Source organism: Falco rusticolus, chromosome 4, assembly GCF_015220075.1.
Source record: "Falco rusticolus isolate bFalRus1 chromosome 4, bFalRus1.pri, whole genome shotgun sequence".
Classification (NCBI taxonomy): domain Eukaryota; kingdom Metazoa; phylum Chordata; class Aves; order Falconiformes; family Falconidae; genus Falco; species Falco rusticolus.
In genome coordinates this window covers 26,279,250-26,307,144 of record NC_051190.1, presented here as the reverse complement: position 1 = coordinate 26,307,144, position 27,895 = coordinate 26,279,250, and the positions used below count along the sequence as shown (strand labels likewise).

The 27,895-nt window shown below is 53.6% G+C and overlaps 1 protein-coding gene across 2 annotated transcripts; it reads left to right on the top strand.

Moving 5' to 3' along the window:
- The first annotated feature begins 534 nt into the window (after window positions 1-534).
- SYNGR3 (synaptogyrin 3) lies at window positions 535-27,571 on the top strand. 2 transcript variants are annotated; one of them, XR_005103595.1, is made up of 5 exons: window positions 535-681; window positions 12,474-12,714; window positions 18,917-19,059; window positions 20,819-23,762; window positions 25,314-27,571. XR_005103595.1 is itself a non-coding variant. In XM_037382956.1 (4 exons), the coding sequence occupies exons 1-4, from the start codon at window positions 583-585 to the stop codon at window positions 21,026-21,028; spliced, it is 693 nt and encodes a 230-aa protein (XP_037238853.1). In that variant the 5' UTR covers window positions 535-582; the 3' UTR covers window positions 21,029-27,571. The 2 variants fall into 2 exon arrangements, 1 of the variants encoding a protein (XP_037238853.1); XM_037382956.1 differs by having other exon boundaries at window positions 20,819-27,571.
- Window positions 27,572-27,895: the final 324 nt, after the last annotated feature.

Here is a 27,895-nt window from a genome sequence, read left to right as displayed (position 1 = left end):
AATCCTTGGAATAGCACAGTGACCCTGGCTTGTGACAAGGTATCCTGGCTGTACCATGGTGTTCCCAGCCACAGCGCAGTGGCTGTGCCTACGGCATGGTGGCCCTGGCTGTAGCATAGTGACAATGGCCGTAGCATGGTGTCTCTAGCTGCAGCACAGTGACAGTGGGTGCCCGTGGCTGTACCGTGGTGACACTGGGTGCCCATGGCTCTACCGCAGTGCCAATGGCTACAGTATGGTGACAGTGGCTGCCCACGGGCACAGCACGGTGACACCGGGTGCCCGTGGCTGTACATGGTGCCCACGGGCACGGCACGGTGACACCGGGTGCCCGCGCCTGTACCACGGTGCCCCGGGGCGCAGCGCGGACTCGCTGGGGGGCGGCGCGCCGGGCGCGTGCACCTGCCGGTGTTCCCCCCCACCCCCCCCCGGCCTGGCGGGTGGTTCCTCCCGCTGCCCGCACGCGGCGCTGCGGACGAGCCCACGCGGGAGGCGCGCGGGGGGCGGCCAGGCGCGCGGCCGGCGCGGGGCGCGCGCGGCTGGGCTCGGAGCGGCGCGGAGCGGAGCGGGCGGCGGGGGAAGATGGAAGGAGCCTCCTTCGGAGCGGGCCGGGCGGGGGGGGCCATCGACCCCGTGGATTTCCTGAAGCAGCCGCAGACCATCCTCCGGGTGACGACCTGGGTAAGGCAGAACGGCCGTGCTGGCCGGGACACGGGGCCGCGGGGCTCGGTGCCGGGCGCTGGGCAGTGCCCGTGCGGTGGGCAGTGCCCGGGGAAGGCGCCGTGCCCGTTACATTGTGCAGCGTGCCGTGCGGTGTGCGGCGAGCAGGCGTGCAGCGTTCGTGCAGTGTGCGGGGCTTCTGCAGCCGCGGCGTGTGGTGGCCCGCCGTGGCGAGTGGGGCTGGCTGGGTCCCGGCCGCGGCGGCAGGGCTTGCAGGCTCCCGTGGGTGTTCGCAGGGAGTTTTCTCGGGAATGGGGCAAGGTGCGGTGGGTGGATGCGCGGCAGCACCTTCGCAGTTTTGTCTCTTTGCTTGAGGAAAGGGCAAAGGGATGGGGTGTAAATCAGGAGGCAGAGGACATTTTCCTTCCTTCCACCTTCCATCCATCCGTGCGTGTGACAGAAGAAATCCGACAGCCCGCCCTGCCCAGCTCTCCATGGTCTTCTGAAAGGATGGCATGGGTTTTGGCCGTTTCCCATCGACGAGTCCCTGCCGCGGAGCAGGGGGCAGGAGGTGGGATGCGCTGTGCAGCCGCTCGGGGAAGGCTTCGCTCGCCCGTGGTCCGTGAATAAGCAGCACGGGGAGCTGCTGCCCGACGGGTCGAGGCAGCCGCTGCTGTGCCACCCCCATCCTGGCTTTCACCTGCTGAGATCTGCAAGTGTTCATGGCCCTGGGAGGTCGGCAATGCCCGGCCCTTCCTACAAGGCCCCGGTGGGGAGGGTCTGCCCGGCTCTCACCGCACCAGCTCCTGGCTCTGGTGCTTGGCTGGAGGCTGCAGATGAGCCAAACCCTGGGGGGTTCATCCTTGCCTATGTCACCACTCTGCTGTGCACGGAGGCCCTTGGCCACCTGTGCTGGCTCTGTGTCACCTTCAGCAGTGCCAAATCAGGCAGTGAGTGAAGGAGAGGTGCGATGAGAAGGTGCTGCACCCTTGGCTGCCCTCCTTCCAGCTGTCATGGCAGGGGCGTTTGTGGGGCTCTCCGGGGTGGGGTGCCCCAGCTGAGCCCCGGTACAGCACAGCATGGGAGCATGTGCTTATCTTTAAGCACATGAGCAATTCCAGCTGCGATCACACGCTCAAAGTTAAACCACATGCTTAAGTGTTTTGCCGGATGGGAGCCAGTGTGCTTGCCAGGGCTTCGAGAAAGCCCCCAGCACCATTACTGGAGAAGGACAGAGGCCAGGTACAGATCTGGAGCATCCAGCTTGGGGTGGATGGGGTGTTTTGGGCAGGGTTCGGGTACCTGGCAGCAGTCGTTTCCTAGAAGCGTTGCCTCAGCCCAGAAAACTCGGTCTGGATCCACCTGGATCCTCCTTAATCCTCCTCAGGTGGCAATGGCCAACTGTTGGTATTAGTGTTGGGTTTGGGTAGAGTTAGACAAATTGTTGACAGATTGATGGTGAGTTAGGTCCCTCGTAAAGAGCTCACCATCCTTGTCATACAGAAGAGGATAGGATGCTGCTGGGAAGCACGAGCAGAATACTGAATATAGAGATACAATAAAAACTGCAGCTTAGAAAATATTTATGCATTGATTCGCTGGCTGGTTTATTCAGTGGCAAAGTCACTCGTTTCATGGTTCTGCGTTCACAGGGGATCTGTGAAGACTGAGTGCTTACAATTACATGAATGCATGAACTTAACTCTAAACAAGTGCAGGGGGCCACTGATGTGACAAATGCGGGATGCGCACTGTGCTGTCCCAAGCATAAATGTTTGCGGTATTTGGGGACGACTCCAAACCCCACTGAGCTTAAAGGGAGGGGTTTTGCTGTTTTCAGAGGGCTGGGGATCAGGCTGTGGAAGGTCCCGTTACAAGCCCTTTGGACCACTTTTCCCAGGTCTTACATTTGCTGGCAGATCTGTCGGGGACCCTTCTCCATTGCTGCTCCAGCTTGGGGGTTCAGAGCCCCAACTGGCCTTTGCTGGGCTGCTGCACTCCGGTTACCTGTGTTTTAAGCCAGTTCAGTATTCATGGCTCCTTTCCAGCGTGAGCAGGGACTACAGCTGGGTGAGAGGTATGAGTGGAGGTTTCCTTCCCATCTGCCTGCATGGCCATTGCTATTTCTTGCAGGTTTTGTAAAGTAACATGTGCCCAGGCTCCTTCTGAGCGGTTGCTTTGCTGCTCTTGCCAGATGGGACCCATGTCAAGATGGAGAGCCTGGATGGAGGAGGCAGCCAGGAGGGTTTGCCCGTGAGGTCTCTGCTGCCTTTCTGCTTTGCCCTGACACTCATAATTGCTGTCCTGGGAGAGTGTGGCACTGCTGTGGCACGTGGTGGTGACTGCTCCTTATCACACCGTGCTGGCAGCTGGGTGGGTGGCATGGGCCGGCGCCCCACCGTGATGCTCCCTGATTCACAAAGCAAACAGAAACCTTTCCCGGCTTTCCTGCCTGCCATCACGGGGGAGGTGAGCTGCCTGTGCCTGCACGTAACAGCCGTGGATGGTTACTCAGAAAGCCCTTGACTGAGGCTTTGAGGATGACTGAGTTTAGGTGTTGGAGTGGGTTTTCTTCATGTGGTTTTCCTTCTGGTGCTTTGTTGTTGTGTCTTTTCAAGTGCATTTAACCTGTACAGTTGGATCAGCCCTTGGAGATGTAACCGTTGTTGTGTGTATGACGTTATGTTCCTTTGGTGAGAAAAGGAAGGAGCTGCCTCAGATGTGCTGGTTTGGGTGGGAGTATGGGCGAGGGAGAACCACTGTGAGGCTTTGGGTGGGAATGTGGGTGATGGAGAACCACCATGAGGCTTTGAGTGGGAGCACGGGTGGTGGAGGAGCAGCATGAGGCTTTGGCTGGGAATGTAGGTGATGGAGAACCACCATGAGGCTTTGGAGCCAGCCTCGTGCACCTGATGCGAGCCGATGGTGCCGATCTGGGTGATGACCATTGCTGGGGTTTCATGATCAGCTACCACCAGAGGAGGGTCCAGCTCCGCTCCATGACTCTGGTAGCTGCTTCAGGGCCACAGATTCAGCCCTTGTGCTGGCAGACATCTAAGGGACTGGAGGGTGAACGGTGACTTCAATGCAGAAATCCCCAAATGTAAGTGATGACAAAAGGAGATTCCTGATTGTACCTCACACAGCAACCTCTCCCTGACAGATAGAGTAATTCTGAGTATCTGAAGGGAAAAACGCACTCCTGGGTTGAGCTGTAAAATCAAAAGCTGGAAAGAACCATTTAACAGTTCCTCATTCATCTCTTCCCCCTCCGTCTGATGCAGTTTGTCAGATGAAGATGTGATCACTCTTGTGGTTTCCTTTTGAGACATTTTTTGCAGAGCAAAACAAACTCGATATTCACAAAGGATGCCTGCAGAACCATGAGTTCCTTTCTCTGTGACTGCCAGCACCAGCTAGACTTTCAAGTGGTCACACAGCTTTGCAGGGGTATTGTTCATTTAACATAGCTTTAGGTTTCACTTTTAAAAAGCAGTTCTGGAAAATACTTTGGTAAAGTAAATGTTTTCAGTAATTCCTGTGAATCTCAGTAAGAGCAATGGTAAAAGTACAGTGCCTGGTCCCACCAGCACAGCCAGCTCGGAAGGGCTGGGGCACTCTGCCTCCTCCCACCACCCAGCCATTCCCTCTCCCTCCGTGGAGCTCAGCAGGAGATCGGGTCCTGATTTTGCTATGACTTAGAGGAACATTTAGGTATTTTCTTTAATGTGGTTGTTTCTTGCTCCAGTGACCCCCCTGTTGCTACCTGCATGACCTACGCACCTGGGACAACCTTGCCTGCAACTGGCACATCAGCAGCTGCCTGACCCTTTCTGCTGCCTTTTTCTCTTATTTCTTAAAGTTGAGTAAATTTGTAGTTCATCACCTGGATCACTGGAGAGAGCTTTTCCTACGCAGTATTTTATCTCATTAGGCTCAGTATTTTGTCTGGGTTTTCTTTGCAGCGGTCTTATGCTTTTAAGAGCAAAACCTTTTATTAGGGAACTGGACAAGGGCGGCCAAATCTGATCACTTGGCAGAGGCATGGCAGTGGAGTGGTAGTCCCTGTAGCCTTTGATATGCGGTAAGGAACTTTGATGGCCAGAGGTTACTTCGGCTCAGATCCAGCAAAGTCTTAATGTGCTCGGCTCTGCACTGATCTGGGTCTCAGTCCACACTGCAGCAGATCATTGTCTTTCAGCAAGGCAAATGTGCTTTGCCGAGTTGTGACTTTGGTGAGGGATGTGCCGGGCAGTGGTTTGATGTATTAGGAATAGCTGGTGGTTCTTGAAGGGAGGGAGCGTGCCCTTTCCGTCCTGGTCCGGGTTTGTTTTGTTTCTCCAGAGGGATGGAAAAGGCGCTATTTGTGTTCATGGTAAAAGGTGTGTTTGCTTTTATTTGGAAAAACAAGCTCAGGAACAGAAGAGCCAGGCAGCAAAGAAGTATATGGCTTCAGGACTGGTGCTACCTTGCACCCTCAGGCCAGAACACTTCTGAGGAGCTTCACACCTGGGGTGAGGCTGGTTTGAGGTGCTGTGGAGTGTGTACGATTGGGTTTGCAGAGCTACAGCACACAGTTCTTGTAAAGGGCTAGAGTTGGAGCCTGGAAAGCTCCCTCACTGGAGCAGACCTTGCCTGCTCCAGGCATCCTGCACATACAGGTGGACTTGGCTGCTTGACGTACCCAGCACTGGGCTGAGAACTCCCCAGGGGACATCACCGAGAAATACAAGGTAGGAGCTGTGGTGCTGCAAGATCCAAACAGCTCCCATGGCCTTCAGGGGTTTCACTGACCCTGGAGCACTTGGGGCTCTTGGAGAAGAGCTGCAAGGCTGGTCTGGCACTTAAGGAGCCTGCAGTGATGCTAAGAATCATTAGTGTGATCTCAGCTGCTTTGGACTTTGTCTGGTCTTGGCTGCTTTTCAGTAGGGTCACCAGATTTCCATCTTAATTCTCTTTTTCTGTGGGCTGTAGATTAAAGGCAGAACTTAAATTTAACATTTTTGGTAATGGAATTATACAGAACTTTCACTGCATCTGAGTTTAAAATGCTGCTAAATTATCATTTTCCTGTCATCACTGGTTCAAAACACTGCTGGCTCGCCATGTGCTCAGATTGCATTACTAGATTAGGAACTTTGAATGGGCGCTGTGTCTCAGCTAGCATCTCCTGCCACATTAGAAAAAGTAATTCAGTAAAAATTGGTCATGTGGTCATCAATACACATCCTTCCCAAGCTGACTAGCCCAGTCGATGTGTCCATAAACCTGTTACGGCCAGCATCATACTGCCTCTTTCTGTGCCAGAAACTGCGTCAGGTCTTTCCTTTGTGGTCATATCCACAGTCCTTGTGGGAAATCTGGCAGTGCTTAAAGTAGTTCTTCAGTCTTCACACCCTCCAATAAATTATGCAGATCAGTGCTGGAAACGTCCCCGTGACTGACAACTGTAAAGATAAACTGGAGAGGGACCTGGGACCCGATTCCCCCAGAATCTGAGCTTGGTGGGTGTTGAAGGAGGCTGGCCCTCTGCCAGGGGTCTAACTCATCCATGAGCGGAGTGTCTGCACGAGGTACAGACATGACTCAAGACAGGGGTTTAACTGGGGTTTATGAAAGCGCTCAGTGCTAGGCAGGATTGGGCCTGCGCTGATTTGACCTTAATTTTCTCTCTTCCCATTTGGTAGGCCATCCTTCACTTGCTGGGTGATGGCTCGCGGAGGGGAGGGTGCTGGGCAGGGAGGCATCTGTCTTACTGATGCTCACGTTAGAGTGGTGAAGCATGTTGGTACCGGCTGTCTGTACGTGCGGTTTGTGCCCAACGCCATTGATAGTGAGCTTCAGCAGAGGAAATTAGCGGTAGATTATTTTTCTTCATGCATTAAATTTCCTTGATGTCGACATTAATGGTTGCTTGCATGTGTAATCAAAGCAAGGTTTTACAGTCTTCTACAACCCCACACCTTCTGGTAATGTTTTTTATAGGTCCCAAATCAAAGTACAGTGCATCAGCAGTGGAAACATCTCACCTTAAAATGGCTGACAGTTCACACACTGAAGCTTTCAGCTTGTGCTCTCTTGCGTTATTTGCTTTTTGTTTTCCTTGCGATGGCTGTGCTCAGACTGTGAGGTCTCCTGAAGGAATTTTAGGTGCCTGGGCTACAGAAGGCTAAAAGCAACGGGGATGAAAAATGTGCGTGTCCTGGGGTCCAGCCGGCTCAAGCCCTGGGAGGGAACGTGGATCTGCAAAATATAATTACAGAACTGCGCCAGGCAGCCTGGCCAGCCACATTCTTCCAGATGGTAGAAATCTGGTGCAGAGAAGGCAGACGCAGGTCTCCCAGCTTTATGCACACCTAAAATGGTGTCTCTGTCGTGGGGCACACGGGTGTCCCCAGCGCCCTGGGTTCCTGCGAGGGTCTGACAGTGGCTGCAGGTCCAGCAGCCTGGGCATGAGTGCCTAGACACTGCTGAGCAAGGAGCCTCCCAGGCTCCCCTTTTCCTGTTTTTTTGGCGGAAGAATGAGATTTCACTCCGTCTTCTGCTGCAGGGCTGCCTGCACGTCCATGCTGCCAGCAGCCTCCCCACCATGCGCCATCACCTCCGTGCCCCACCAGCACAGCCTCTGCCGGGGCAGCCATCAGCACAGGGCACTGGGCACTCGGTCACGGTCCCCTGCACTTACCAGAGGGGACAAAAGAGGCAAGAGGTCTTGCCTCAGATAGGGTGAGTGGGGAAAACGGGAGGTGGGCAGCAAGCAAGGGGAGTGGGCAAAATGTGCATCTGGGTCCAACACTTTGGATACTGAAGGCAGCCTTGGAGCTGCAGGCTCCTGCCCAGACGCAGCCTGCAGCCTGCAGCCTCGGGTGAGCGGTGGCCCTGGGGTGCTCTCCCAGGTTTTTAGGGTGATACTCAAAACCCCTCTGGTTTCAGCTTTGCGCCAGCCATTTGCCAGAGTCTATCACGGCTGGCGTACCCCGAGCCTGTCACCGGTCACTGCCAGGACCTGTCCCTTTGTCCTGTGTTACAGAAATACTTGCTGGCCTGGAGAGGTGTCCCCTCTTGCCTGGAAGCAAGCTTTGAACTGGGGGAACTGGGCAGCTGGCTTTCATTAAGAAGTGAGGTCTCTGGCTTCTCCCTGGTTTGGTGTAACACGAGCTCACTTTGCGCTTGCACGAGCAGCTGATCTGCATCATCGTGGGTCCAAGCACTTCATGCATCTCCCTGACCAGCGTTGTTCTCCCTCCCAGGGCGTGACCAAGGCACAGAAGCTCTTTTGTGTGGCTGAAGTGCAAGCCTTAATGGGAAGGATGGGAGAAGACAGCTTTCCTCCTTCACATCCCTCCCTGCAGCTGAGTGCAGAGAGGAGCACTAATGGTCTGTGCCGCTGGAGCTGCCAGAGCCGGGGGCTCCCAGTTGTTCTCTGACACTGGGGAGAGGCAGGGCTGGGCAACCCGCACACCAGGCTGCTGGCCAGGAGACCCCGAGCTGCAAGCAGATTTATGTGAAAGCTTTGGCAGGGGGGATGCAATTTCATCCTGGGGTGGCTGGAGGTAATCCAGTTTGCTTATTGTGCCTTGCACGGGTTCACCCAGCAAGAGCAAAATTTGTTGCTGGTTGTGTTGGGTTGTTGAGATGGAAAACGGGGTGTGCTGTGAATGCTCAGGCTCCTTTGCAAAGCCTGTGAGATATGGAAGAGCCCCGTTAGAAGGGTGGCTAGGCTTGGGATGCAGTGGCTCACACAGCAGATGCCCTGGTGCTGTGCGTGCCAGTGACCTTGGCATTTGGTCCTGAGTGCTGTCACTGCCGAGCCTGCTCACGGGGACAGGTTCTGGGGACTGACCTGACGGGCAGTGGGAGTCAGAGGAGTGCCTCTGGAGAGCAGGATTTCTGCATCCTTGCTCAGACCTGTAAAATCTCACTCGCAGTGGAAAATCTGACCTTGTATTTTCGCTTTCAAGTCTCTGATGAAGGGATTGTGGGTTTGAGCAAGTGCAGTTTGTAGAGGTGATTGGAAAATGCCACTTGTTTTGCATGAACTTTAAAAAAATCCTATGGGTTTTATTTTCCCCCATCTACCCACATTTTCTCAAAAAAATTTTTTTCTCATTTATACTTAGAAAGGCAATGCCAAATCTATTCTCATTCAAATCTTTTACCAGCACTAGGTTGGGTTTTTTTGAGAAAAACTGTAAAATTTCAGTCATGGGGGGAGGAAGATAAAATCCATGGAAAGACTTGTTTTCACTGAAAAGCATGTTTTGACAGGAGTGTTTCAGCCAGTGCTGATGTTTTGAGCACATCTATCAAATACGTACGCTTGCAATTTGTTACTGTTTTGACCTCCCGAGAAGAAGCGGAATGTCCCGTGTTGCCCACACCGAAACGCTGCGGGCAGCGCCCAGTCAAGGGGGTCTCGTGGGGTGAGCTGCTCAGGTCATCTTGCAGCAAGAAGGATGCTTTGCTTTGCAAAACCCTCTGGAGTTCGAAGTTAAGCAGTGAAACATCTTTTTTCTTCCATCTCTGGTAGTACATGCGCTTGCAGCCATCCCAGCAGCATCCCCCGTGCGGGCAGCCAGACACCCTGCCCTGTAGCGTCCTTCGTCGTATTTACGGGAGCCCTCTCTCACCCCCTGAAAATGAGCTCCCGGTCGGCACCCGAAAGCACAGGGAAGTAGACCAGGTGGTTAATCCTGGGAGGACTAACAAAACACTTATCGAAGAAGCTGAGTACAAGTTCGCTGGCCTGCCAGGGAAATAATCCCGTGGAATCAGAGGTTCTCAATTATTCATGTTTTCCAGAATCACATTATTTCTTCCAGGGCCTGTTTTATAAATGCTGCTGCTATTTCTGATGGTAAATAACAATTTTGCATTATTTATGAACAGATTTCTACAACTGCTGATATTACAGCTGCTGCCAAAGCACTGGGAAAATTATTATTACTGTTTGTTGTTGTTTCTTTCTTACAATGCAGCCCTCTTGTTCTTTGCATGGTGATGATGTGCCCGTTGCGGTGTGACAGCCGAGTGCTCCCGAAGTGCAGCGCCAGCGAGGAAGAGGGTGCAGACGCACTCGGGTGACTTGGGTGGCCGTCGAGCTCATGGCTGGTGCTCAGAGCTGAGATGAGCCAGGGATGGACGGGGGACAGAACCCCGGGTTGTGGTTAAATTAAAAGAGGAGGAAGGCCTGATTGTCTCCCTGTGCCAGCCGTGGAGTGGTCTGTGGGAGACAGGTACTTTCTGTGCCCTGTTCGCGCTCCAGGGGCAGTCAGAGGTTGCGTCTGAATTTTGCAGATGAGCGTTTGGAAACCCACATTTCTAGGAGGGTGTTATTCAAGAATGGGCTAATTCCTGGGGCTGAGGAGCGTTTCCAGGGCTGAAACCCACTCCTGCTGCCTGTCGCGTAGACAGGGATGCATGCTTGCCTCCACCGGGGTGGAGATGCTGATCCCCTCGGCCAAGCAGGCCATGGAGAGAAGGGGCCAGCGCAGAGCTGGTGGGGGTCTAGGGCAGCATGGCAGGTACATGAGGTATTTTGATGGACAGAGTCCCAAAGAGCTGCTGCTGGGACCTGCGGGTGAATCCTGGGGGGAATTTTGCAGGACCTCACCCACTCCCGACTGAGCGGGGCAGGAAGGCTGCTCCCTCCAGCCACCCCAGCAGCAGCAGCGGGTGCTTGGGCGAGCTCTTCTCTCCTCACCCCACAGCAGGACCTCCAGCACGCCGGGTACCTCAGGGATGCCAGCTAAATTAGCAAGCAGGTTTCGGAGCATCTCTGCTGCTCGATGCAGGCCAGCTTACTGCTGGCCTGAATTTTAAGTGCTGGAAGTAATAGGAATCTGCTGTCACTAACAGAGCTCCTGGCTAAAAAGTTTTAATGAAGAGCCCTGCCCGTGGCTGTCCTGCTGGCAGGTTTCTGGAGGCGGGTGTGAGCATGGTGCAACCTGCTCATCCATCACGTGCTTGCAGATAACAGCATGAGAAGTTGGTGGCAAATTCCTGGGCTTGGGGTGCTGGGGTAGCTGCGTGCAGGAGCTCCTACATGCCTGAGGTAGGATGTGCTCCAGAGACTTTGCTGCTTCTGCTCATCATTTATTTCAGATGACACCGTACAGAGAAAAAGAAAAAACCCTACGCCCTCACCAATCCCTTCACATTTAGTAGTTCAGTCCCTTGCAGATGCATTTCTTTGGTCTCCAGTTTGGAGGAGGCTTGGTGGGTACGCTCTGAGACAGGTTTGCTAATGGGACACTTGTGTTTCTAAGTAGCTTCAGACAGAAGCAGCTCTGGCCCAGCTTCACGCCGGCACTGGAAAGAGTTTGGAGAGCCATTTGGAGAATGAAATCCTTCAGGGCAAGCAGGAGTGAGACATTTGGCCAGTGCTTGGGAGAAAACCTCTATCACAAAGTTATGTTAAAGAGTGCTTAGAGCTGTCTGAATGCTTTGCTCTTAGTGCCTTCTGCTCCATTTCACCCAGCTCTGCTAACGCGGTGCTTCAGGGAGCTCGGGGCTGTAGGAGGTGGCCCACAGCCCGGCATCAGCCATCGAGATGCAGGTGACTTTGCAAAGGCCACTGGCTGCAGTTTATCATGTGGCTCTTCAGCTGCTGCCTCTGTCTGCCGCCTGTCTCGGTCTTGTGCACTTCATGTCACAGAGAAGAAGTAGCGGGGTGTCGGGGGTGGGAGCTGCGATGTACCCCGAGACCCCAGCTGCTCCCAGGCAGCCACCACGCCGGGGCATGCTGGAGGAACCTCTTATCTCTCCTCTGGATAGTGGCCTCCAGCTGTGTCCTGCAAGGCAGTGGGGCAGGCATGCAGGGAGCCGGTGCTGGCAGCAAGGGAGGAGATCAGAGGTTCACAGCTTGATGGAGGGGCATCTGCACGCTTTGCTTCCCTCCCTGCTCGCAGCCTTGAAATCCAAACAGCAGTGCAGCGCTTTCTAGGCTCTAACGGAGCAGGCTCCAGAGCAAATTGTAATGCAGCTGGTCCCGTGGCTTCCGCTTGCTGCCTTTGGTGTTGGAGAGATAAGGGAATTACTTTAGCATGCAGCATCGTGAATGGTATTAATTTAGGCAGCTGGCTGTGTGCTGCCATCCGGCTCCTTCCCTGCCTGCAGGGCTGTGAAACCCCCTCGGGTCCCAGCGGTGGGACCTGGGCAGCCACCAGCAACCCCCCACCCTTTTGTTGTCCCTCTCAGGGCTGAAACCAGGTCACTTGATAATGGATGCAGGCGCTGCATCCTTCAACCCCTGCTAAGCCAGGCGAAAAATTGCCCTGTCATTCACAGAGCAGCCTGTCCCCCTGCCTCGCTGTGCCCAGGTGAGCTGCTCCCCACCTCCCTCTGCTGCCATGTCCTGTCCCCCTCCACTGGGCATCCAGTCCCTCCCCGGGTCAGCCAGCTCAGCAACTCAATTATCCTCTGTAACTTCGTTTCTCTGCGCTCCGCAGGGACACAAGGGGGTTTATCAAGCGCAGCCTGGCAGTGAAGAGCAGCGCAAGCAGAAAGACTGTGCAGAAACCTGACCCATCTATTTATTTTTTCCCTCCCCAGCCTATCTGGAGAACAACATCTCTTAAAATACCCTGCACACCAAGCCACTGAGAGGCAGACAGGCTCGCAGAGAAGGAAGACCTAGGTACCATCCACCAGCCCATTGCTTAGGGCCACGAACCAGACGAGAGTTGGGATCTGTCTAACAAATGCCATGTTGCCATGGAGTCAAAGACAGGATTGAATCCAATTATGTTGCTGTTGGAAAACAGAGTTAAATGTAAACAGCAGCAAGTCGTGTTTTCTCCTTCCTTCTGCAGATCTTCTCCATCGTGGTGTTTGGCTCCATCGTGAACGAGTGCTACGTGAACAAGGACAGCCAGCACCCTGAGCTGCTCTGCATCTTCAACGAGAATGAGAGTGCCTGCAGCTACGGCATCGCTGTTGGCGTCATTGCCTTCTTTGGCTGTATCTTCTTCTTTGTCGTGGACCTCTACTTCCAGCAGATCAGCAGCGTTAAGGATCGCAAACGGGCCGTCCTGCTGGACCTTGGCTTTTCAGGTATGTCTCTGGCTTTGCTGTGCTTGCAAAGGATGATGCTGGTTCTGTGGGCAGCGCAACGCCATTGCTGTGCCCTGCAGCTCTGTGTTTGAGCCCTTCCTTCTCCTTCCATGGTGTGGCACGACTGGTGTGCCTCAGTCAGGGAGCACAAGGGTGGTGGATGGATTTTCCCACCCAGCCATGGTGGGAAAATGGCAGCAGCGAGGAAGCCGGGGTGTGGTGGCTTGGGAACAGGGTGTCCTTCTCGTCTGTGTCACTTCTGCAACTGTAGACATTTGCTGAGCTCGGTTCTGTGAGGGCACCCAGAGAAGTGAGGCTTGGTGGTTGCATCTCAGAGACTAGGTGGGGTGGTTTAGCCTCCCACATCTCCTGTTTCTGGCTCAAGCAAATGTCGTTTTATCAGTTACATCTGTGTCTGTTTTCACTTTGTATATGTGTGTTTTGGAACAAAGCAGATACGTGCTTCTACACAGCGATGTGCAGGTAGGTCTGGGGCTCCTCTGCACCACCTTGAACCCCTTGACCTGGTGCTCATTTATGCGAACACGAGCAGGTGGGATGCTTGAGCCGGGAGAGGCCATCCTTTACTCGGCTGCTCTGGGAGTTGCCTGGCTGAGTTTTCAGCTGATGTTCTCCATTTCCAGGCTCTTGTGTTAGCAAAGTCTGAAGGTGATTTATCCAGCACAAGCATTGCTGATGGCTCTCTGGTCCCAAATGAAAATATCCGTCATCGCCTCCCTGCACTTGCCTGTTGTTAGGGATGTTCTCTCCTTGCTGGAAAGCTTATTTCCATGGTGCTAGAGCAACGGCATCCAGACCTTGTTAGATGATATTTACAGTCCCTTCTGTGGTGCTTACTGCCTCCAACCCTTCGAATCAAACAGGAGGGGAACATCACATCCATCTTCTGGCTAAAGCTGCATGTCGTGGTGCGAGGCTGTGATCCTCCATGCCTTCCACCTCCTAACAGCCGTTCTCTCCCCTGCCAGGCATATGTGAAAAGGTACCGCTCTCAATCTCTGCCTCATTTCTCTTTTGTACTTGTCATGCATTGTGTGTGCATTCATGGGCTTCAGCAGCAAGCCGGAGAAGACAGGTTCTGCCCTGCAAAGCCTCTGCTGTGCTGCGCTGCCCCGGGGCCAGGCCGCAGTATTGCACCAGAGGTCTGTGCTGGTAAATCCACCCAATGCAGCTGTGCTGCCAGCGGTGACATTTATTACCCCAGCATCGTTGCGTGTGCTCCAGGTACAGCGTGTCCGCAGCCTGTGTCTGGGCAGAGACGTCCTGCTCCCTCAGGCCATCCCCTCTGTGGGCTTCTTGATAGAAAACAGGCAAGCCGCTTCCTTGCTGGGAAAACAAATAAAGCACTTATGTGTGGGTGGTGTGGATGCACGCCTGTGACTGACAGTCACCTATTGGGGTCTGCAGAGAGTGGTCTTCCACAGCTCCCTTCCAGCCTGGCATTGTCTCTGTTACTGCTGCCTGGTACATCTCCCTGCCAGCAGCTCATTACTTTCCTCGCTGCTCTTATGCAGTCTCCACTTTCCCCACTTAATGAACCATTTCCCACAGGGCGCCCTAGCGAATGCTGCGCTGAAATCCGGCTTGGTGCTCAGATAAAGAGGAGCATGGTCTGGGGCTTTTGTAACAAAGTCCATTGTTACAGGTGAACGCATCTACCCCTAGTTCCAATTTTTACATCTCCTAAGCCCAAATTCACTGCAGCACTTGTGACCCTGCTTGGAGCCGTGGGTTGGACATGTGGCATCCAGAGGTCCCTTCCCACCCAAATCGAGCAGTGGCACGAGCTGTTAGCTGCATGGATCCTCGGTGTGCAAGGCAACCTTCTGCTGTGCAGACAAGCAGTGGGTTCATTTTGCTGAGAGACATCAGGGCGGGTTCCTGCCCAGCGTATTTCCTCCAATTCCTGTAGCTGTGCCTTTATGTTTCTAAAATTATGGCTGCCCCAAACCTTTCCTACAGCCCTACTGCCGTAGCCTGTACACCCACTCACACAGAAATGCCAGGCAGTTGGTTGCTCACAGAATAAGTGTCGATACAAGCAGATCCGACAGCAGAGATGAAGTGCAGGGTTTCACTGGCACATGAAGCCTCCCCAGCGGCAGAGATGGCAGCCCGATGTACCCCCCTGCTCTGCTCCTGGCACCCTTGGGCACCAAACCTGCCAGGAGGCAGAGCTAACCTGTGTAATTTGCCTTGTTAACTACCTCCGTGTTAATAACCCCTGGAGACTTCCCCTGTGGGATCTTCCTTTGCTGTCCCCTTCTTTCCTCCCCATCAAGGATGGGATTCTTAGTTTCCTCTTGCTTCTTACAGCTGTTTCATCCTTTCTCTCCATGTGTGATCTCTGCATTATTGCTTGATATAAAAGCTGAACATGCATCTGGGAGATAACCGGGTGAGAAACATGCTGGGGTACAAGGGAGTATTGCAGGCTGGGCAGTGATGGGGGGTGAGAAAAGCAGGTCACTTCTGGCCCTTTGCCTGTGTCACCCAGGAGCCTGATGCCAGCTGCCAGCGAAGCAGATGTCAACTGGCGGTTGCTGTGTGGAGGTTGGGGGGGGGGGAGTTAATGAAAGCGTTAACTTAAGGCTTTCTTTCGCTTGAAGGAAAGAGGGCTTGTGCGTCAGATCAGGGGCAGATCAGAGCCACCAGGCTGGCTGGGAGGTGACGCTGGGGTGCAGGCAGGGGTGCAGGCAGGGGTGCAGGCAGGGCTGCCGTGCTGTGCAAACGGCATTTGCAACTTTCTCTTCCATCTGCTCTTACAGCTGCTCCTGTAGACGTGTGCTTGCTTGGGACCAGGCTGTAATTATGGCTGTAACACATCTTTCCTGGTGTTTGCACTCTGTCGTCTTGCAGAGCCTAAAATGATAATTATCTACCGGCTCTTGCCGTGCTTCCTGGCATTCTCCTTTTCCCCAGGGTGTCGGAGGGTGCAGAGCTGCTACCGTGCCCCTGGCTGGAGCTGGGGCCGGCACACGTAGCCTCACCATGCCACTGGCAGCTCAGCCCTCTTTGCGAGGTTTTTAAAACTCGTGGGTAACAACAGCCGCCTCCAAAACAGCCACTTACACCTGATGCTGTGAATACAGCAGGGGCTGGGAGCAGGCACTGCCAGCCCCTCCGCAGGACCGGGACCGTGCGGGTGCCGGATGAGGGCACAGCCACGTTCCCCGTGAGGCACCGGTGCGAGGGCAGTCAGTGCAAGCCTGCGAGTCTGATTCTCATGACTGGCTGCAAAGCTTCATCTCAAAGGAACGCCAGCAGAAGCTGAACGTGATCACAAATGAAAGTAAGTGCTGGTACAGAAGCAGAGTTTCCATACAGTTCCCATAGAGCTGCCTGGGAGGTCCAATCTCATAGGCGGGCATGTGTCAGTCCTGCAAACTTTGAACAACACGTGGCTTGTGTTTCTGGAGGTACCCTCCATGCCTGACCCTGTCTTCTCTGTTGGCAGCAATACCTGCCTTCTCCCTTCCCCAGGGCACTGGAGGGAATCCTCCTCCTCCTCCTCCTCAGGGATCCAGGCAGAGCTGGGTGTGGAGGGAATGGCTTGTCTATGCATTGTAAAACCTCCGGGGAGTCCACATGGGTGGCAGCAGAAGCGGCCGTAGCTAGACATTTCTGGCTGAAGAAGCTGATGGTTTTAGCACGGGGAAGGTCAGCATCTCGCATACCTCAGTGTTGCAGAGGAAGCCGGTAGCTGCAATACCCAGCGCAGCCGGTGCACATTCAGGGATGTGCATGATGTCATTTTAACTCTTGAAAACCCTTAGAAGACAGCAGTGATAGATGGAGCTTTATGGCACCCGTCAGTGGACAACCCCGCGTCGCAGCTGTGACTCCTGCTCTGTGTCCTTGCCCAGGAGCGGTATGAGGAAGGACGAACTGTGCTAGACAAAGAAACAGTCCCCCCAAACAAGCTCACCCCCTACAGACCAGTGACAGAGCCTAGTCCTGATGGAGACCCCCATGTCCCTTGGTGCCAGCACTGCACAGCCCCAGAGCTTGTCCCTGAGCATCCCTGTGCTCCCCACAGTGCAGCTCAGAATTAATCTCTTGGGAACTGCTCTTGTTTCATTTCTGGTCTTTTGACTTGCAAACACCGCTGTCTCCAGCAAAGTGCGTTCTTGAACAAGAAAGTCCTGACTGAGGCTTGCTGCTCAAGCCCGGGAGGGCAGTGCTCCCCACTGCCCTGGCATTTGCTCCCCAAGTACCTGGAGGTGGGAGCACTGCAGCAGTGCAGCATCTGGAGATGTGGTGCAGCATCTCCTGCACCGAGACCCGAGGACTGCTACCCACCATGCTCACCACATACTGCTCATCTGAGCTGCAGCCAGTGCTGTATCTAGGGCATGCATCTCCTTGTGTCCGCATTTAGGGGTTGGATCTGCTTCCTCTAACAGGGGCCAGCTGCTGATAAAGCCCCATTATAACAGAAGGGGACTAGAAGGCATCTCTAGCCCTGAGGATGACCTTTAAGGAGTAACCCCAGAGGTCTCTTTTCACATTGACAGTGGTCATCCCAAGGGGAAGTGAAAATGTCTGTGCAGAGATTTGGGGCAGTTTTGGTTGCAGGCATTAGCTGTATTTGGCAAAATGAAGCTGTTGTATTAGTCTGTGATTTGGAAAAGGAAAGCCTGCATGATCCTCGCTGGAGGTTGTGTTGCTGTGAGGGCAGTTCAAGGGCTCAAATATGACCGGGCTGATAAAAGCATCACCGGTCAGGAAGCCCCAGGCCCAGTCATGCCAGAGAAGGAGATAAGGAGTGTGTCTGTTTAAACTGCAGGTAGGAGCAAATTCTGAATTAAAGGTGAGGTGTGCGATGAGCCCTGTGACTCACACTGGGTGTGGATGCACGCGTGCATTTTGTGTCGTGCTTAGGAACAACCGGCAAAATAAAGGGGAATAAAGGAAGCATCTTTCCTCTCCCTACCGTCAGACTGTGCTTTGCAGCTGGCTGCCCCATGGGACTGGCATTGTGGCTGCTCATACTGATGTGCTAATGATCCTTGGGAAGGTGCTGGGCAACTCAGCATCCCACCTGCCAGTGCCCAGCATGTGCACTGACACCCAGAATTGGTGGGTGAGGAACCTTTGTGCTGGGGGTGCTCAGGAAGGCTGGAGACCCTTAAAACAGCATCATGGAAGGCTCCAGGTTGTGTGACTTCTCTTCCCAGCACTGGAAAGCATCACTGCTCCTTACACTGTGTGCTCGTGGCTTGCTTCTTGGCTATTTTCTGAGCTCCTTGGCATCAGGCAGTGCTGTTGGCTGGTGATTGAATTAGGGGAGCTGCAGCCCTATCTTGCTCAGCCAGCTGTGCTTCCAGTAAGGAATAATCACCAGAGCGTTTTTCCTCAATCCCGCAGAGCCCAGAGAGGCTGAGAACAGGAGTGCCGTCAGCGGAGGGTTGCAGGGGTGAGCAGAGCTCTCTCACATGAAGCCCGTGTGCCCCTCGGCTCCATGGGCAGCCCTGCCGTGTCCCTGCCCTTTGCTCATTTGCTGCACTCGTGGGGTGCACTGACATCCCAGGGTCACTCCTGATCCCTGTGTTCAGAGCAAGGCTTCATCGCAGCCTGTCTGTGTTCCTGGTGACTGTTACTTGCCTTTTTTTAAGCTCTCCGGCTGTATCCTGGACCAAGGCATAGCCCATCGCAGGACAGCTGTACAGCCACCTCCTGCAGCAACTGAGCAGCCTGGTGCTGCTCCCGGGAGTGCTGGCTTCTTGCTGGGTGAGGATTGCAGTATCCAGTCCAAAGTCTCTAAGAGCTGCTGGTGTCCAGAGAACTGAGGGGATGGGGTGCTGGAATTGAGCTGATAGCACCTTGACGCCTGTGAGCAGGCTGAAACCCCACAGGCGGTGAGGACCGCGTGTCCAGAGAGGGTGTGCTGTCCCTGTAGGTCTTTGAGATGAGATTGAGAGGTAGGTGCGCTGAACTTCAGGCTGGCAACACATTGGATGACCCTACAAGGTTCCTTCCATCCCTGATTTTCCAGCGACCGCGAATCAGCCTCTTAAAATAGCTCCTTTTGGGCCATGCCGCAGGCCAAGGCACCCAAGATCACTGTCGCTATTTGAAAATCTTGATGGCAGTGTGTTTGTCCGTCAGCAGACGGGGGTCCTTGCAGCAGCGGAGGCGGTGGGCAGGGGCAGCACTGACCAGCTCCGTTCTCTTTCAGGTTTCTTGTCCTTCCTGTGGTTTGTAGCCTTCTGCTTCCTAGCAAACCAGTGGCAACGGACAACAATGAGCAGAGGGGTTTCACAAGGAGCAGATGCCGCCCGGGCTGCCATCACCTTCTCTTTCTTCTCCATCATCGCCTGGGTGAGTTCAGCTTCAGAGCTAAGGTGGGGAGAGGAGAAACGAAACCTGCTCTGGGCTCAGCACTGAGCTGGGAGGAAGAATCGGGGGCACAGTTTGGAGAAGTGAATCCTGGTGCTCAGCCAGGGGCTGTACGGAGGAAACCTGCGGTCCCTGCAAATAGAGGTGAAACTTGTGGCTTCTTACCCGGGAAGCATCAGCTCAGCCCCCTCTCGCTGGGGAATACCAGACTTCCCTTTCTCCTGCGGCTGGAAAGTTGCATTCCCATCGAAAACGTGTCGCCAGCCACGAGCCGCCCTCATTTCAGGGCCTCATTAGACCCCCGGGAGCAGCTTGGTTGGAAGCGAGCAAGTCCCCAGGAGCGGATCACTGCGATGAGCTGCTCTCACGGGGTGGCAGGGTGATCTGGGGAGCTCTCAGGCTCACCAGCTCACCCTCCGGAGAAGCCAAACTGGCTTCCCTGCTGCCCACCCAGAGGCAGGGGCTTCCATAAACCCCCTTTTGCTCCCATTTTTAGGCTCTGTGTGTCCCCAGAGCCACACAGTGGCAGAGGGACATCGCTGGACCTCACCCATACCTGGGGGTGCCTGCGCCACCCAGGGGATCCTGCTCCAGAGACTGTGCATGGAGAAGCAGGGATGGCCCCTGCGTCACATCCACCCCTCCTCTGGCTTTTCGTGGGCAGAGAGCGCCGGAGATGTGCACTCATGCCATATTGCCTTAAAAGAATTGGGGCAAAAGCCAGTCTGAGGCTTTCCGACAGCAGGCCTGGCTCCAGTCACTCACCAGTTTAACTGCTCCCCCCTCTATTATTATCCAAATAAATCTCTTTTAATCCCAGCTCCCCTGCAGCTCTTCTCTGTTGCTGTATTGCCAGACTGCCTGTTTCACACAGCTGCCAGGGAAGGGCATCAGGTGGGATGCTCTCCCCCATCCCACCAACGTCCGCTCCCACCCCGGAAGGGCACTGGGGACACCGGTCCCCTGCTAGCAGCATGGAGGATGACCAGGGTGTGTGGACACACCAGCTGCCCCTCCACTGGTACCATTAATCAACCCGGGTGCTCCGTGGGGTCAATAGGTGCGCACAGCCAGCGCCCGCTCTGCTGCCGCAGCCCCGCCGGCACTGGTCAGGGAGTGGGCGCGGGACGGTGGCTGGGAAGCCATTCTTGGTGTCTGCGGGTGGTTTTTTCTCCCCCCCGCTCCGAGCCTGTCATTTATAAACTAATTGAATTGTTAATGAAACCTCCTGAAATAAGAGCAAGTGTGGTGCGCTCGCAGCGCTGCCGCCCGCATTTCCCACGGTTTGCGACCTGAATACCGGCAACCTGGAAGAGGGTGAAGGAGTCTCGGCAGAACTGACCTATTTTGCTGGCCCAGCACTCGGCAGCTTTCCCACCCCACAGCAGATGGGTTTATTGGTGCCAGCAGTGTCAGATCTGCACGGCCGGGGACCCGAGCACAGACTGGGACCCCCACCCCAGACAGAGCTTTGGGGGTCAATATGGCATGCAGAAATTACTTCTTTGGCATTAGGGGCTGTGCTTTGGGGTTGGTTTGGCTCTGGGCTGTAATGGAGCAGGGCCAGCAGCCGCCTGGGATGAGCTCAGCGCCTTGCAGCAAGCTGGGGGGGATGCAGGGTCTTGGGGGGAGCAGGATCCTGGGGGGACATGGGGTCCTGGGGGATGCGTGGTCCTGGGGGATGGGGGGTCCTGGCCACGGAGTTGCCATCTCCCCCTAACCTTCCCCCATCCCGTGGCAGGTCGCGCTGGCAGTGAAGGCGCTGCAGAGGTACCGCCTGGGGACGGACATGTCACTCTTTGCCACCGATCAGTTCACTGCTGACCCCAACGCGGCGTACCCCGGCTACCCCACTGGCAGCGGCATCGAGAGCACAGAGACCTACCAGAGCCCCCCCTTCACCGAGACCTTAGACACCAACCCGAAAGGTTACCAAGTGCCAGTGTACTGAGGGGCGAGGGCCGCGTACCAAGAGACCGAGTCCTACGGTGCAGTACTCTTAACTGGTTGATTGCAAATGTATTCAGTCCCATTTCCTTAATGTGGCAAGTCAGTGCTGGGTTCCTTACTATTAGCTAGTTGTGCAGTGAATTCTGTACAGTGGTATTGGTTCTTGTCTTACCTGTCCAAGGGTTTTATAAAAGCAGTGTTCCCTCTAAGTCCGAAGGAAGGAAGGTTGCTACCGCATCACCTACACGTGGCGAAAGGTGAATAAATGCCCTCTCTGAGGCTTGACACTGGGTAGTCGGCGTTGGGTTCTGCTGAGCGCCCGGGAAAGCCCAGAATAACTTTTCCTGTTAGTAGTCACAGTAGCTGAGGAGTTGCTATTTATCTCGTTCTTCCAGAGCTAACACAGAATCGTTCTCATGGTGGCAAGGGTGGGTGGGTGGGCGGCGCTGGGGAGGTTGGCCCCACGCCGCTCCCGCTGCACAGCTTTCCTGTACGCGTTCCATGGAAAGTGCCAGATTCACAAAGAAATAAGTGGCATCTGTGTTACTTTTATTTGTATATATTTACTGTACAAAACAAAATCCAAAAAGGTGTTTCAAACTTAGCTTAGGATGCAAGCGGCATGGCGGGGGGCACAGTGGGTTGGGGTGATGTTGAATATCCAAATTGCTTCTACGCTTCAGCAGGGTTCTGGTTGAGGGTGTAAAAAGTTACTGTTTGATACTGGAAACCAGTTCAGCAATAGTTGGCTGCTAATTAGGAATAGCCTTTTATCAGTGGAAAATACGGCGTGTTGCGGTTCCACTTCTTCACCGAGGGATTAGGAAAGTTTGCAAATTTACAAATAGTTTCTGGTTGGCAACGCTGAACACTTACTCACGCTCAAACCCAGAGCTGCCAACACGAAAGGGGTGGGCGTCTAAGCGACTTAAAGTCCAAGTCAATTAGGAGCGGTATTGAACTTGTATTTTTATACTGGGAGCAGCCACCATCTGTCATCAGCTGCCGCAGAGCCTCAGGTGTGAACGTACATTTTACCCCGCCGTCCCTAGAAAGGAGAAATTCAGGCAGAGAATTGGAAAGACTTTACAGGCCATGGAAGTCCATCGTGTGGGGGCTCACGGCCCGATGTTTGCAAATAGCGGGAGAAGAGGGTGAATGAAAAGGACCCAGGAAAAAGAGGCTCAGGTCTGGTTTTCAGCTGCAAAATTCCTGTCTTGTCAAAAACAGCTGAATGTGTAAAATCCAGTAGCTCCTTTCAGCAACCTGCCTGCTTGCCCTGCCTGCCTGCCTGCGCGGTGGCTGTGATCTGAGCTGTTTGTCACTAAAGACTAAGCAGAGGAGCTGAAACTTGAATTCCTGACAGCTCCATCCTTAGAGGCCCCCGGTCCTCCTGGCTCCCGGCGAGCTGGGGTTTCGCCTTGCCACTTTACACCGGCAAAAGTTGCGTGCTGCCTTCTGACCTTGTGACAAGCAATAGTGACCCGACTGCCCCAGCTCTCCTTGTAGCAAAAGCATCCAGCAGTTATTTTGTCATCATTAACACGGCTCATTTCTGCTGCTAAATTGCAAATAAATGCATTAATTAATAAGCAGCGAATCTCATCACAAGCAGTCACTCTCCGTGACAAAGTGCATTACTTGACTCCCCTCCTGCTGAGGCCAGGATAAAGGTGCGTTTGCAGCGAGGGCTGGCTTTGCTGGCGCTGCGCTCCTCCTGCTCGCCTGATGGCACCGGAGCCACTGGAGCTGTGCTGGGATTGTTTGGGCAGCATTTCCCAGCTCGGACACTTCTCCCGCGCCACTGTAGCATCCCTGCTCAGCGCAGCCGCACGCGGCGGCACCAAGACCTGGCGTTCCCCCGCAGTCCCCACCATGGGCTTTCCCCATGGTGACAGCAGAGATGTCTCTCCCTCTGGACACCTTTGCACCCACTTGGAGGTCCAAACGCCGTCGGGGTACGTAGCTCGGCCCCGCTGCCTGGCCCTGTGCCCGCGGCAGAGGCAGGGGCGAGCAGGGGGATGCTGCACTGCTTTACTGGAGTGTCCCCTGCTTGGCTAATGCAAGGAGCAAGGAGGTGACCCAGGGGCATCTGCTGGTGGCCCGTGCCGGCAGGGCTTGGTGAGCAGGGAGACAGCTTCACATTAAGCAGACCAGGGATACCCAAACCCCAGTACGGTCTAAGCCTAAATTAGTGACGGGACCCTTGTGATTTTTCTAGAGTCAAAAAAGAAAAAAAAAAGGCAAAGGATTTTAATACAGGGTACGGTAGAACTGTAGCAATATTTTCCTTAGAGGGAACACTGAAATCTTAGCAGCACAAACAGTACTTGTGTTAATATTTTAGCAAAATTATAATCAATTTAAATGTTTAAATTGATTGTATGTGAGATAATGTTTGTTCAGTACATTGTATTTTTTCTAACTATATAACTGTTCCAGAGTTTCCTTGTAACCGTAAAGAACTAAAGCTCTGTCTGACTGCGGGACGTGTCCTGACCCCTGGTGTAACCATGCTGAATATTACAACATCTGAATGTACGCACCGAGGCCTGCATTGCCTTTCTTTCCTCCCCACACTCCCACCCGCCAGCGGTGGGACGCAGAAGGGACACACATGCACCCCCCACGCACGCTCTCGTGCCACGACTGACCTTAAGAGCAGCAACGGTGCAACGGGGACGACTTTCAGCCTGACTCCAGCCCCCGGCCGAGACCCCGTTGTTCTTCTCGAGGTCAGCGGCTTTTTCCAGCTCCCCCGAAGTCAGTGTTACCGTGAACTTGCAGTCGCACGGTCAGCGTGCAGGGACCCGGCTGCGTCGTGCTGGGCAGGAGAGGAGGAGGAGGAGGAAGGGACTCGGGTGGCCGAGAGGCTTCCTGGCAGCGGGAAGGCAGGACAGATTGCTCCTTAATTAAACCGGGAATAACGTGTCCAGCCACATCAACAGGCACCTCAAGGAAGCTTAACCCTGCTCCCTCTACCACCACAAATGCCTGTCCCGGTCGGTGGAGACCAGGGTGGCACTGGGAAGAGTCGGCTCGCAGTGCTGGGCTGCTCTGCAGGCAGGGGCAGGCAGCCCACAGCGGGTGGATGTTTTTGGGGCAGTAGTGCTGGGTTTATAGATGTTGTTGCCCCACCTAGACTGTGTCAGCCGGGCAGGACGGGATGAGCCGTAATTACCGTGCATCACCCGAGACACACACGCTGGGACGAGCAGCTGCCCACCTCGAACCAAACCCGCTGTCTGGCGGCCGTCGCCCTGCCGAGTTACAACGTGCCCAGCAGCAGGGTGACACCAGCCCCGCGATGCAGCGTCCTCCCCCTTGCATGAAATCCTCTTTCCATGCTCGCCCCCGTGAGCCCCCGCAGGGTCCCCACGAGCCCCGCGGTGCCGGCAGTGCTGTGCAGCGGCTGCTGGAGCACATCGGCGTGTCCAGGACTCGCCAGGCAGGCCAGTGTGGGCAGGCACGGGCTGTAGCTAATAGAACCTCACGGGCTTATGGTTAGAGAACTAGATCCATCGGTGTAATAACTGTAGTGCATTATTTGGGGTTCAGGTATTTGGAACATCAGTCCTCGGACGTCTTTCTCCCGCTTTTTTCTCCCCGCGTGTTGGCCGGGATACGGGCGCGCTGGCTCCCTTCGAACCCAGCCCACGTCCCAGAAGCGTGCCCGGCGTGCGCGGGGGCTGCCGTGCCAGCTGCTGCCCCGTGCTCCCTGCCAAGCTTCCAGCTCTTCTCCCAGCCATCTCGGCAGTCAGCAGCTGACTCGAGCTTGCGGAGGGCAGGAGTTGCTGCTCCCAGGCTGGCATTAGCGCTGGATTTGGGTGTAAAGAGAACCCAAACCACCCCCGCCTGTGCCGGAGGTGTGTTCTGCCAAATCCTTGTTCCATGTTGTTCTGTGGCAACACCAGGCGTAGTTCTCAGAAGTTAACCGCACCATGGGATTTGCATGTTTTAATTTTAAGCATATTAAAAGATTTGAAAGAATTAGGATTTTTTCCCCCATTTGAAGCTGTTCCTAGCGAGGTGGGTTTTGCTTAACTGATACTTAGGGAAGCCATCTCCCCCCTTACACACTTCTGTTTCTCGGGGGTTTGAGCAGTTAAAGCCTGTTAAGCCATGTCTACAAGCAGTTGGGGTTTCACCAGCTGTTTTGCCTGGGCGCTTTGTAGGATGAGTTCCCCCCAGTTTATGCTCCAGCAGCAGCAGCTATGGCTTTGCTCTTCTGCTTCCGTCGGGCAGCAGTTCCGCACAGGGTAACTCGCCCCCTCCTCTCTCCACAGAACAGCGTAGCTGTCTCACTCTTAGCTCTGCCTGCTGCAGCGAGCGGTGAGGTCACCTAAAACCAAACCAAGCTGCCTGTGGTCACTGTCCACTCATGCGTAAATCACACCGTTCCTTTTCATTCCTCTCCATAAACACTACTGCATGTGCTCACAGACTTCCTTTCAGCCTTTTTTTTCCCCTGAAGCTTGATGGAGAGAGCGGATGGGTCTGGTTCCACCCTTGTTTATTCCCAGTACTTTCCTCAGTGGCATGTTGAAGTCGTGCGTGGCAGAAGACCCTCTCCCCCCACCAGCAAGGCTCAGACACAGCCTTCGCTCTGTCAACTTGAAACCCAAGTTCAGCTGCCTGTACTTTGTTGCAATACGCGTTTAAACCTCACATTCCTGAAGAGTTTTAATATCAAACTGATACCAAATGTGGTTTGCAAAATTTAAGGGTTTGTTGGTTTGGGGTTTTTTTTCAGATACCTCTGTATAAGCAGACCGCTTCAAAGAGTTGCAGTTGTCTCTAACCTTATGTGCATTGTAGTATAAAGTGGACTGTGTATGGAAACAAGTTAAAAATGTTTACAACTTTTGTATATATTATATATATAAAAATATCTTTTGAGAGAACAATCTGTGACAATGTATTTTCAGTGTCCGTGTACCAACTGCAACTTATTTTCAATAAAGAGTTAAAAATGACTAGAAGCGGCCTAAAAAAAAATTTGGTAATACTTTATTTAATCAGGTGAGCACAAGGAACAAGGAAAATGCATCATCAGGCCAAAGAGATCGATCGCCTCGAGGACACTTGCAGCAGCATCCGCCCGGCGGGAACTACCTATCTGCTAACGCAGAAGAAATTAACTGAAAGTCAAGGGAAGACATGAAGATACTCCTGCAGACAACGCGCTTCAGTTCCCCTGAACTTTACAAACCAAGGGCAGAGATGGGGAGAGCTGCCAGCGCAGAGTGACTGCTGCCTAGAAGCACTGGGGGCAGGTGGCCCCGAACCAAAGCACCGTGGCCATCACATCGGTGGTGGCGTGGTCGTGTCACAGGCATCACACCCTGCTCCGCTTGAGAAGAACCCAGCTCGAAGCAGGAATGTGGAAGCATCACTACTTGCCATGTATTCATGCATTTTATAAATAGCCATGCAGCCAAAATAATCTTCCCAATCCCCATTCCAGGGTGTGCAGCCTGGCCCCCGTGCTGAAGACAACATGTTTCAGGTATTCGAAACTGTCTTAATTATTTGGAAAAGACACCAAAAGCACTTTGCAGCCTGACAGCAAGCAGAAATACAAAGTGTAAGGCAAGGAAAACCTTCTGTAGCCAGAACTAGCTCTTCAGTAATACTCCGAGCAAAATTTCATAGAAATGATGCTTATATAAAAGCAGTGTTTTGTCACTAGAAATTACATAAATTAATTTCAACTTTATCCCTACGTGTTAAAAATAACTAAACCTGGTCTGCCAGGATGGGAGAGAATCAAATGCTGAATTACAGCCACGAAAGTGCGCTGCAGGGAGGGCTCCTGTCACTCCACCACGTCACAGCTGCTGCTGGAGGAGTTACTTCAACCGATGAACGGATTCCCCTCGTGTCTCCGAGAGGTGGAATTCCAAGATGCCAAGCAACACAACGCAAAGCTACTTCAAACCGGTATTACCAAGGGAGGTACAGGAGGCATCACTCCGTACAGTCTGAACAAGTTATCCTTGTTAGTGCAGACCACTGTAAACAGATAAATGCACTTAAAGGCACTGCAGATAAACATCATCAGTGATCAGCAGCATTTAATGTCCCAAATATGCTGTTGGTTGGAGCTACCACCATTAGTACATCCAAGAAATTAGAAACATGGCAGTCATTAAATAAAATTACTGTGAAGTGTGCTTTACGGAAAGTAAAGCCTTAATGTTATTATTCTACATGCAGTGCTACAAAATAAGTTTCTTTAAAGAACATGTTACATAAAAGGTCAGAGGCAAGTTTAAATCTCACGTTCCAGTAACTGCACAGATCAGTCCAATTCTTCAAGTAGGAGAATTAATTTTGTTTTCAGACAGGAATATTCTTTGCTGTGTGAGCAGCCCAGTGTTTACAGACACGCAGTAACGGTCTGACTCACCAGCCAGTAGCATCTTTTCCTTTCCTGCACTTTCGTACCCCTGACTACCATGATCTTTGTGGCCTCAGAAATAGCACAAAAAAAAAAGTATCAGATTATAAAGGAAGCCACTTTTGCTTCCACTCATTTCAGTGATTCATAATCTTCCCCCACCCCCCCAAAAAAGAAAGAAAACCCCCAAACCAGATGCTTATTTCCCTATTGTGTCCCCTGTCAGTCATCAGATCAGAAAGTATTTTCTCAGCTATTGCATGTTACAGGAGAAAGGTGGCCCCCTGCCCGCCCACCCTGCGATTTCAGCCTAATTCTACTCAGGCATTTTGGAAGCTCAGACTTTGGATGTTAATTAGCTACGGCGCAGTCCAGCGATCCCTTTGCACGGTATTTATGAACAGCACTGAGAGGGCTCTCTACGTTACCTGCATATGACTATTCAACTGGCACCGGCTCTCAGAC

What these genes read in the sequence shown, in the direction of transcription:
- SYNGR3 (XM_037382956.1), top strand. Translation starts at nt 583, where the DNA reads ATGGAAGGAGCCTCCTTCGGAGCGGGCCGGGCGGGGGGGGCCATCGAC. An exon ending in GCTGGACCTTGGCTTTTCAG is followed by an intron (nt 12,715 to 18,916) that starts GTATGTCTCTGG and finishes GTTCTCTTTCAG; the next exon opens with GTTTCTTGTCCTTCCTGTGG. An exon ending in TCTTCTCCATCATCGCCTGG is followed by an intron (nt 19,060 to 20,818) that starts GTGAGTTCAGCT and finishes ATCCCGTGGCAG; the next exon opens with GTCGCGCTGGCAGTGAAGGC.